The sequence below is a fragment of the Populus euphratica genome, unplaced genomic scaffold, assembly GCF_000495115.2.
Source record: "Populus euphratica unplaced genomic scaffold, PopEup_1.0 scaffold403.1, whole genome shotgun sequence".
Classification (NCBI taxonomy): Eukaryota; Viridiplantae; Streptophyta; class Magnoliopsida; order Malpighiales; family Salicaceae; genus Populus; species Populus euphratica.
This window is the reverse complement of record NW_011500081.1, coordinates 79,035-90,620: the sequence shown is the minus strand read 5'-3', so window position 1 is coordinate 90,620 and position 11,586 is coordinate 79,035. Positions and strand designations below refer to the sequence as shown.

The following is an 11,586-nucleotide window of genomic DNA, read 5'->3' as shown; positions in this document are numbered from 1 at the left end:
GCAATGCATCCAAGCATTATACACACCACAAGAGAGAAAGAAGAGAGGGTGAGGAGAGAGTAATCCCATAAAATTGGGAGGTATTTGTGAGATAGTAAGTGAGGTGTTTTCTCCTAATAATAGAGAGATTTTTGTTGTTCTCCTATTATTAGAGAGAAGTTGTATTCCCACATTACTTAGTAAAATTCTTCTATACTTGCCTGTGGACGTAGCCAAATTGGGTGAACCACGTAAATTCTTGTGTGCCGTTTCTCATTTTAACTTATCCCTTACCTTTTGTCTTGTCGGGTTTGCATGCCAGCATCCTAACAAATATGAGTTTGAACAGAAGGCAAGAATTTGTTCCTGGCCCGTTCTCTTTAAAATTTCTAGCTGTACAGCATTTGGAGTTTCACAAGGAAAAAGATTCTTATTAAAGCAAATCACAAGGCAAGTTCGAGAATTGATTCCTTCCATAGACAAGAATCTTACTCCATTCTCTTTATTTTATGCTTTCCCTGCTGCGAGCATTCGAACGTGGTGCTGCAAAACATCTGATGCAGTTCATGAGCGCGTCGTATAATTCAAGAAACAAGGAAGTCACCCCCTTCCCACATGAGAGAGGATCTAAAAACATTTCCCCTTCAATAAAGAGCTGAAAGGGTATGGTAGAAATTATTCAAGAAACTAGTAATGCCAAACAATCCAAACTGACAGAAGAAAAACAGAAGGCAACCTCGGAAAATTAAAAAAAAAAAAAAAAAAAAACGGAAAGGCGGCAATGAAGATCAGCGGGAAAGGTAGCTATAGTTGGGCTGGGCCAAAAAGTTCAAAGTGAAGCGTGAGGTCCGGTAAGGAAGGCGAGGCCCGCCCTAGCACGAAATTAATTGGGAATTTAATTTTGTTTTATTTTAGGGCAACCTTAACATTAGGCCCTCAACTATGATTTTAAGTATAATATGATCCTCAAACTAAACTTTATTTCACATGGATCTCCAAATAATCACGAAACTTTCAATTACATCTACAGATAAAGCTAAAATCTTCTCATTTCTTCATTAGGGAGAACATAAGAAACTAAACATATTCAATTGAGAAAATCTATAGAATTATATAATATTCGTAATATAAGATTTATGAAGTTAAAGGTTTTGGAGAGATAATATTTTATCAAATTGAGTTATATAATTATATATTAACTAATGTTTTAGGCAATAATGCTAAAAAACCCAACGTTGATAGAATTTATTTGTTATACAATTGTGTTTTATATTAGCTAAAAAAAAAACAGGTTAAAAAAGCTTCTCTCTCAACAATAATCTTGTTTTATATATAATATCAAATCATGTACATTATCCAATTTACCCCTCAATTATTAATGCCCATAATTACTCATGAAAGGGTATTTTTGTCATTTCAACTCCTTTTAATTTTTATTTTGGGGGATTACAGTTATCCTCAAGCATAAAGAATTATTGGTGCACAATTTTTTGGCTTCCTGCTAGTGATAATAAGATTTTGGAGCATTTGTTAGATTTAAGTTAAATTTTTTTAAATTTTGAATAGATAAAAACTTCAACACATTTTTTGATAGGCCCACGGTACTGCTTTGGTGTGTTTGTTTTTACAGTACAATTGTGATTTTTAAAGATTTTGTTTTACTTTAAATTATACTTTTTTATAAAAATATTTATATACACACGTGATGCCAAAAAATTAAATTAATGTAATGTATCACAATCAACAATCATCAATATAATATTCTATATCAAAATAAAAATGTCTAAAACTAAGACATATTAAAATAATTAATACCTAATTTTATAGAACATGTTTTGGAATTTATAGATTATTAAAAATAAAATTATGAGGGTAAAAACTGAATTAAATTGAATCATAATAAATAATATTTTACAAAAAAAAATGGATTGAATCTTACATAGTATTAAAATTAATGATAACTTATCTTTAAAATAGAAAAATTATCTTACATCAAAAAAAAAAAATAGAGCATGTTAAAACAATTAGTGCTTAACCTTGCAGAGCACGTTTTAACCTTATAGAGCACGTTTTAAGATATGTAAGCAATTAAAAATAAAATTGTAAAGCATGAAAGTAGGTTGGGTTGAACCAATATGTCCCCATCATTTCAATGTTCATGCTTTCAATCCATCCAAGGATCTTTGGACTGCTTTCCTGTTTGTTTTTTTTTTTATTAATGTGGGTGTTTGGATCAGTTTGCGCGTATCATGACTAACCTTATAAATTCTGAAGTTAATGACCATATAAGTTTTCGGTAGTCATTATATAAGTAACTAAGAACTCGAATCTAAAACCATATAGAAACAAATGAATTGCTTTCCGGTTGATTCTAATGTTAGGCATGTGGGCTATCTTAGTCCAGTCTTCTCCTTTCTCTTTCTCACGTCTCTTCTCCGAATTTAAACAGTTGTTAATTATCAACTTTCTGATGTTGCTATGTACCCCATCAGGCAAAGACATCAAATTAGGGCAATGCTCAATCTCCAAGCTTGAAAGGGACGTGAGATATCCAATATGATTTGGCAAACAAGTTAATCCCTCACACTTAAATATGGTTAGAGATCGGAGAGAAGCAAGATGTTGGATACTCTCTGGCAATGAATTCAACTCCGGACAACTAAAAAGGTAGAGATTCTCGAGCGCCGTCAGATGTCGTACTCCCTCGGACAGAGACATCAATTCATTACAAGTTGAAACAGACAACATACGAAGAGAAGAAAAGCCACACAGCAGCAGGGAATTTGATCTTATACAACCTTTTATCTCTAAAACCTCCAAAGAATTGAGGTTCTGAAAAACTTCCTCTGACAAGCTTTCAAGTCCAAAACAAAACAAAATCCTCAAGCTTTTAAGAGCAGAAAGGTTATGTAATACCTTATTCGAAAAAGACTGCAGATTTGTCAGCCAACCAATATGTAAGTGCTCGAGGAGTGTATGATTTTGCAAAAACCCATCGGGAAGCTCCCTCACATAATAAATCCTTTCAATACGAAGGGAGATGAGAGAAGTGAAGTTCCTAACTGACATCAGTAACGGAACACTGCCTCCCTTGATGTGTAATGTTTTGACGGACAGTATAACTGGCATTTCGGTCAACACAGGGCAATCAACTATCTTCAATTCTCGAAGGTGAGGAAAACTACACGCGGCCCATTGCTCTAGTCTCTTCATTGAAACAAACGTCAGTCTCTCCAAAGATGGGAATGGATTTTGCTCATCTCCATACACATGGCTGTCAATACACTTCACACCATCCAATCCATCTAGTTCAAGATTCTTGAGAAACTGCAGTTTCCCAAATGGTAGAAGTTGTTCACAGTTCTCACATGCTCTTAGCTGCATCTCCACTAGATTTGGTAGCATCAAGTTCAAATTCATCATCCAATTTGGAAATTTTGAACCTCCGTATCCATCTATGCTCAACTTCTTCAGATTTGAATGAGGTTGAAGCCCATCAAGCACCTCCTCCTCGTTATTTTCCTGTATAACACTCCTTTGCAGTGATTGGAAAAACGGTTTATGAGTGACAAGATAAGATCCATTCCCATGCCAAGATAATCCAAGTGATAGAAGAGCTGTCTGGCATCTGTTAAATTCTGAACATTAACAAGATCTGCAACGCTCAATTCACCAACAAGATTATTCAGCCTTTCTAGCTCCCCTATGTGAGGACCATCCTCCTTACCCACAACCAAAAGGCTAAGTTTTCGCAGGCAAGTCAACTCTCCCATGCCACAAGGCATAGATAGAAGTGAATCCCACCTCGTGGTGTCAAGATAGAGGAGACTTTTCATGTGCTTCATACCTATTGGTAATTTAATGAGTTGTCTGCAATCTCTCGGATTTAGTGTCTGAAGGTTTTGGAGGGAGGTGGTGTTAGATGTTTTAAATTACAAATTGACTATGGCAATGTATGGAAATTCGAAATATGTATCCGCAAGGCTCTTAGATACTTCTGTTGAGCAAAACACAGATGAAAATCATCACTCACAGGGTGTATGTGATAATGAGTTTCAAAAAGCAAAAGAGAGCGTGCAGACCGAGATTTGAAATACTTGTCTTTTATAGGAAATGGTGATGTATTGCAAGCACCCACATGACGAACTGTTTGATAAATTTGCAACTTTGTATTGTCCGCAATCAAACAACATTCTCGATTCGTAATGGACTGTGCAAGATCATGGACAAGATCATGCATTTTTCGTGTTATGTTGCCCAACCCATCATCCTTAACTTCTTGAAAAAAGGACCTCCCCACTAATTCGTGGAAAATCTCTTCACCCTTGTCATGCATATCCATTTTCCCATTGCAAGAAATGAAGCCATTTGCCATCCATAGAGCTACCAACAGCTCCTTCTGAATGACAAAAATTTTGGGGAATATAGAGCAAAATGCAAAGCATTGCTTCACAGGTGGCGTTAGATTCGTATAACTCAATCTCAAGGCAAGTAAAATCGGGCTTCCTTCATTCGGAAGATCCCAAATCACACTTTGTTTGACAGACAACCACTCATTTTCAGTTTTCTTCGAGCGCATCAGGCTTCCGACTACTCTTATAGCCAAGGGAACTCCGCCACTCTTCTTAACTATCTCTGCTCCAATGTTTTCCAATTGACCATACTCCTCTCTACTACTCATCCCAAATGCAAGCTGCTTAAATAAAAGCTAGGAATCCTCGCCTGACAACGTTTCCATGTGTTGAACAGGAGTTGGGACCGCGGTATTAGCAACAGTTCCCGAGCGAGTGGTTACAATAATTGCACTTCCTTTCGCTCCACAACTCAATGCATCTTTCAGTTTGTTCCAGTTATCATGATCAGCATCCCACACATCATCCAGTATGAGCAAAAACTTCTTACCACCTAAATTTTCTTGGAGGCATCGTTGAAGAGCATTCAACTGTTCAATGTTTGGAGAAGTGCGTTGAATGGACTTGATGATGGCTATTGTCAATCTTTTTATGTTGAAATCAACCGATACACACACCCAAATCCGCAAATCAAAATGCCCTTCTATTCTTCGATCGTTGTAGATTAATTGAGCAAGTGTTGTTATACCCAGTCCCCTCATTCCACATATAGCATAAATAGAGAAATCATCTGAACTGGTGAGCAGCATGTTGATCAGATCTTCTTTCTCCTTGCCCCTTCCATAAATTTCTGGTTCATTCATCCATGACCAAGTCTCACGCAGATCAAAACTACCTGTTCCTATCTCCACAGCCCCCTCGTTTAGATGGAAACTGTGTCTCTTCTTGGCAATGGCATCTAGTTTTTGTCTAATATTCTTCAATTTATGCACCATTCTTTGTCGAAAAACAAGTGGATTACGAGTGCAATGAAAGAAGGATTTTACTTGATTTTTTAGATCTCTTGGCTGCTGATGCCATTTAGCTTCAATTGCAAACTCATCTAGCAAAGCATCAGCATCATAAGCTGCATCCTTGAGGTCTTGAGCCACGCCTTTATAGGCTCACTCTTCCACTGCTTTTCCTCTGCATCTTGCAGCACAGCTTGTATAGTTCTTAACATGTTGTTAAGATGTTCAAGTTCAGTCTTTCAGCCCCCAGCAAGTCCAAGCTCTTGAAGAATCGGGGAATTCAAATTCCCCATGATTTTAAAAAAATGAAAAGGCGGGAACTGAACATCGGCGGGAAAGTTAGTTATATAATGTTGGTTATAGGTGGGTTGGGCCAACAAGTTCAAAGAGGTCCTCTAAGGAAGGAGGGACCAATCCTAGTTTCCAATTATTTTTTAATTGTGTTTGAATATATTTTAAAAACATATTTGATATAAAAAAAATATTATTATTAATATTTTTTTAATGATTTTGATGTCCTGGTATTAAAAATTAAAAATCATTTAAATATATTTTCAAATAAAAAATATGTGTCTTCATGTAATCATGAAGTTTTCAATTACATCTCACAATAAAATTAGAATCTTACCGCGAGGACATAAAAATCTAATAATTGAGATATTCATTTGGGAAGATTTATAGATCAAGTACCTGGTCTTGGGGCTAATTTAAGGTTTTCTTTAATTTATTTTTAGATGGGTGGAAATTATTATCTTAAATTATTCCATGTAGAATACTAGATGTATGAGTAATCTTTTTCTCCAAGCTGGATCCTTGTGGGCTGCCTGGATTCTACCTCATAGACTGAAGGGTAATAGTCTTTGGAGCCTGAAATGTGTTAGTGATTGTGTATGGTATCGGAAAAGGCTCCCAAAGTTGAGAGAGAGAGAGAGAGAGTCTGGGATCAAACCCACTATATTGTAGGAAAATGTTAGGATAATTCACTTTGCTGGTGTTCTTGTAAAGATTTACAGATCTAGACTGCTCTTCAAATCTGGCATTCCTTCCAATGCGAAATTAGAAACTGTAACAAGAAATGGAAAGTGGGTTAGTCCTGGACCTAGATCAGATGATATGGTGGCTGTTCAAGGTGCCATTTGCAGTACAATTCAGCTTGGGAGGACAGTGCAGCATGGCTTGATAGTTCTAATTGAATCTATTCAACTAAAAGTGCTTGGAAGTTATCGAGGAGCAAAGAAGTGAGAGTAGACTGGTATGAACTGATCTGGGCTCCTTCACAGATTCTCAGGCACAGTTTTGATTTCATAGCTTGCTGTATTAAAAGATTGTGCCTTTTAGTGGATGAAATTGAAAAAAAAATGAGTAAAAAAAATAATAAAAGATGGAATTAGAAAAGAAAGAAAGAAAAAAAGCAGCCTTGGCCAAAATGACGCCCATTTATACATTTATTAGTAAGTTTTCATTGATTAATTAAAGAAATGAAACTAAAGATTTGGCATGTTGTGTTCACTGCAAAATGGAGAGCAATTAGAAGGCATAACTTGAGGGTCCATGGCCTGTAAAAATCAAGAGAAGAGAGGCACAACCTAACCATTCACATTTCAGGCTATTATGGAAGTGCATTGATCTAGGAGAAATCTATACCTTTATAAATCAATAAGTAGTTTATTTTAGACCAAGACAAAATCTTGCTCTACATTACATCAAAGCAAAATCTTTTCAACCCATTTCCAGGCACTGGAAATCTGGGCATCCATGAAAGTGATTGAAACCAAGCATTACATTATTCAACAGAAAATGCAGAATCATAAGGCAGGCAAGCGAAGCAATAACATCGCTTGCTACCTCAATTACAGAGGGAAACAAATTGAAAGACATCCATCCTACTGACTCAAATCCTTCCGTGATTCCTTGAAAAGACGACTACGAACAACAGTATTTCGTATGAAAGATTGGTGAAGGTTTTCATGGCTTCCACAGGATGGTGGTTTCTGCAATCATGGAAGTCACGACATATGGATCCATGTTTGAAGCAGGCCTTCGGTCCTCAAAATACCCCTTTCCTTCTTTCTCCGTGTCGCGGCCAACACGAATGGAAGCCCCACGATTAGCAACACCCTGTCAATCGAACAAGATGTAAAGAAACTAATGTAAGACATCTTGTAATAAGAGAACTCAAGCGGCAAGGAAATTGTTTCCTTTCCCTCTTACCCATTTGAAAGTGTTAATGTCAGCTGTTTCGTGCCTTCCGGTGAGTCTCCGCTCATTCCCTTCTCCATAGGCTGCAATGTGTTCTCTATGCCTCAGACCAAGCTTTTCAATTGCTTTCTTGATGACTTCATAGCCTCCTTCATTTCTCATGGACTTAGTACTGCAAATGTGAAGAGTTTTCAAGTATGAGACAGGGAAAAAAATATTAAGAGTGCGGAATGAAGAAGCAAATAAATTAAGCTTCAATCAATGATGCAACTTATACCTGTAATTTGTGTGCGCCCCTGCTCCATTCCAATCTCCCTGGCAAAACAGAAGTCCAAATTCTTGAGAGCTTAAACGATAAAAGTACTGAAAACATGCACACTTGCAGCATCCAAATTTGAATAGTAAGAAGGGTACAATGAAATGAGAATTGACCTGAATTGGCTTAGGATCAAATGAAAGCACAACTCCTGCAACCTCAGTGATCCTCTGTTAACATAAATACAGACATTTGAGAAAAAAATAGATATTGGAATGGTTGTACCATCTTCTATAATCAAGTACATTAAAACTACCTCCAAAATGTACCGAGCTGCCCATAATTCATCTCCGGAAGAGATACCGACTGAAGGTCCAACTTGAAATTCCCACTACATGAAAATGAAAAAGGTTTAATGTTGGGAAACAAAACAAGATCAGAGTGGTTCTAAACTAGAACTGTAAGATCAAAATGGTAAGAAGATAAATGCTAGTTCTTTTAGTTTACCTGGCCTGGCATCACTTCTCCGTTGATACCACTAATGTTGATGCCTGCATACAGGCAGGCCTTGTAATGTGCATCAACAATGTCGCGGCCAAATGCTTTGTCAACACCAGCACCACAGTAGTAAGGTCCCTGAGGGCCAGGATAACCACCGATAGGCCAGCCAAGTGGCCATTTAACATCTTTCTGCAACAACGTGTATTCTTGCTCAAGGCCAAACCTGGGTTTTTTTTTTTTATCAGATTTCTCGTTAATCAAAATTGCAAAATCACTTGAAAATAGAGTGAAGCTCGGGAAAAACAAATACCAGGGAACCTCAGCAACAACATCAGGATGGCTGAATATCTTAGCAGCCTTGCATCTCTTGTTTGTTGGAATAGGCTCGCCAGCAGGAGTGTAAGTATCGCATATGACCTATCCAATCAACATCAACGTTAAAGAGAATGACTTGGCTACATCAAGTGGCAAGATACAGGGGGGGGGGGGGGGGGAATTGAACTCACAAGGATATTATTGCCCCTCCTGAATGGATCCTTGAAAATAGCTTGTGGACTGTTTCATTGCACAAAGGAGAGTGAGTTCAGAAATATTTGAAAATTAAAAAAGAAATAACATTGCAAAGAACATGGTAGTCCAACAATATTAGAACCACGCAAGAAAGAAAAGAAAACGGAAGCTTACTATAGAATCACTTCGCTGTCTTCTCCAGGAGCCTGGCCTGTGCTGGAACCATCATAGTTCCACTTGGGAAGCTTTGAAGGATCACTAACCGGACCGGAAAGAGTCTTTACATAAAATTTAAGAAGAAAAAAGACATTTTTTCACATTAGAATTACTAAATAGGAAGCTTAGACAAGAACAACGACGACGACAAAACCTTAAAAGCATAAAATTATATACCCTTCCTTTGCTCCTTATATCCATTCCAGACCCTCCAACCCTGTTCAGAATTAAACAAAAGCATATGTTACTTGCTTGCTTGGTTAAAAAACAAGGCAAATCAAACCACATCCATTATCAAAAAGCAACAAGAACAGATCTACGCCATGATTAACTACAATAAAAACTTGAGACGACCCCAGCCTCCAAGGAAAAATCAAGAACACAGGATCATTTCAGGAACTACATTAGTCCCTTTTGTTTTTAATCGACAAATCAAAGATAAATTTACTGACTAGAAACAAACAGAGTTCAATTAAATATCAAGCTTGGCTTTTCATTGTTAATGACCAGAAAAAACTGAAACTATTTAAAGCAACTTGCCTCGAACTATGAAAGTTCCTCCATAAGAAAATATTGGCTTAAGCTAACCGTAAGATTGAAGATCTTATTGTGTCGGCCATCCATCACGACATGAAAAACTGGTGCAGGGCATGGTCTTGTGCTCTGTTTTTTTGAAAATAATCTAGTGAGCTACGTGTGGATGACACACTTTTTAAATGATCTAGTGAGCTACGTGTGGATGACACACAAGTGTTGGTTCATGTCAGATGACTGAATTAGTGACCTTACTTGTAAGGGTAATAGTTCAATATTACAATCAAAAAACACAAGAATAAAGCAAAACCATCCAAGACTATAAAACTATGGGCGGCAGCGGCAGCAGCAGGGGAATGGCAATAAGTGCAGAAAGGAAAAGTGAATTAAGCTTCTCTGGAGGGTTCTTCTAAACTTGAGAACCAAAAAAATGACTCTTAAGTAACACAATATTATCTTTGATCATCCATGGTATAAAAGTTACAAGAACAGGAAAACAGAGAAACCTCGTAGCCCCAAAAGGGATAGATTTCAAGACAGCATCAAAGAAGTAAACCATAAAAAATCAAACCCTCTAACAAAAACGTGTAACTACACATATATGCATACAAATGTCTATACATTCATGTACAGATGAAGAAGAAGTGTGTAAGAAAGTGAAGAAGGCAGTACCATATGTACTCAGCGATAATTTTCTCAGTAGAGTCGGAGAGGTCGAGGTTGATAAGGTCTGAAAGCAACGACATGCTCAAAAAAAAAACAATGAAGCTTCTCTTCTCTGTTTTCTGAAAGTTTAATGCCTGTAGATGTGAGCATGGAGGAGCTTCGCTTGTGCTGCTTTTAAAGTGCGGATTATTGTTGAAGATATAAAAGAATTCTTAAAAAAATATGGACTTTTTTTATTGGATATTAATTTAAAAATATCTGATAATTAAGAACTAATTTATTTGATTAAATATTGAAAAAATATCTCTTCTCTAAAATAAAATAAATGGAGCAGCAAAGTTGGATTGGGGGGGTTACAGCAAAGTTTATGTTTGAAGGGAATATATCTTTCTCTAAAATAAAATAAATGGATTGGCCGTGTCAGCAGCAAAGTTGGATTGGGGGGCTTACAGCAAAGTTTATGTTTGAAGGGAATCTAATCAGACGGATCCATGTTTTACTTCGCTGGCTAACTGCTCTACCGGTTGCAATTTTCTTTAGTTTTTTCCAATGTTTTTCTTTCTTTTTTTTATTGATGAAATTTGTCAAAAGATTGAAAATCATAATGAAGTTTACAACCATATTGTTATAATATTGATAAAATTCTAATTAGGATTTTTTACATAATTTGATTAATAAAGAGATTCGTATAAAAGTTAAGACCATGTAAATTCAATTTTTTTTTAAGAAAAAAGTTAAAACTATTTTTGAAAAAACAAGTAAAAAAGTTAAACCAAATTTTATTTAAATCTCAAGAATTTAACCAAGTTAATTTTTATTTAATTTTTTTAAAATTTAACTTGAATTAAATCTCAAATTAACACATTGAATTAAACTAAATTTAATAAAATTTCTGAGTATTTATTTGTGAAAAACTTATATGATTATATAAAAATCTCATGTTTTTATAATATAATAAAAAGATTGTCATATGGAATAAGCAACATTGACCTTTAAATAAAAATGATTTGATGTCATAATTAATATTATGGGATATTTGATAAGGTAGTAGTTATTGTTTTTCAAAGTATTTTTTACTTAAAAATATATTAAACTGTTTTTTAATTAAAAAAATTATTTTATAATATATGAAAATAGTATAAAAATTTAAAAAAATATTTAAAAATTTAAAAATTTAAATTTTGATCTATTTCTCTTTGAGACTAAAGAAAAAAGTTAAAACTATTTTTGGAAAAACAAGTAAAAAAGTTAAACTAAATTTTGATTAATTCTCATGAATTTAACTAGGTTAATTTTTATTTAATTTTTTTAAAATTTAACTTGAATCAAATCTCAAATTAATACATTGAATTAAACTAAATTT

The 11,586-nt window shown here is 35.4% G+C and overlaps 1 protein-coding gene across 1 annotated transcript; it reads right to left on the bottom strand.

Moving 5' to 3' along the window:
• Positions 1–6,969: 6,969 nt before the first annotated feature.
• Positions 6,970–10,385, bottom strand: LOC105108796 (glutamine synthetase cytosolic isozyme 1-like). The gene is made up of 11 exons (XM_011003253.1): positions 10,230–10,385; positions 9,201–9,240; positions 8,982–9,085; positions 8,804–8,852; positions 8,608–8,714; positions 8,304–8,520; positions 8,113–8,187; positions 7,973–8,026; positions 7,818–7,855; positions 7,553–7,712; positions 6,970–7,459 (listed from the first exon to the last, which is right to left on the bottom strand). Exons 1-11 carry the CDS (start codon positions 10,301–10,303, stop codon positions 7,307–7,309), a joined length of 1,071 nt encoding a protein of 356 aa, XP_011001555.1. The 5' UTR covers positions 10,304–10,385; the 3' UTR covers positions 6,970–7,306.
• Positions 10,386–11,586: the final 1,201 nt, after the last annotated feature.

Bases quoted from the DNA above. Each gene is read 5' to 3' on its own strand.
- LOC105108796 (XM_011003253.1), bottom strand. From the start codon at position 10,303: ATGTCGTTGCTTTCAGACCTTATCAACCTCGACCTCTCCGACTCTACT. The intron at 9,241-10,229 runs GTACTGCCTTCT...AATTCTGAACAG, and splicing joins ATTATCGCTGAGTACATATG to GGTTGGAGGGTCTGGAATGG. The intron at 8,521-8,607 runs GTATTTGTTTTT...AAAAAAACCCAG, and splicing joins GTTGTTGCTGAGGTTCCCTG to GTTTGGCCTTGAGCAAGAAT.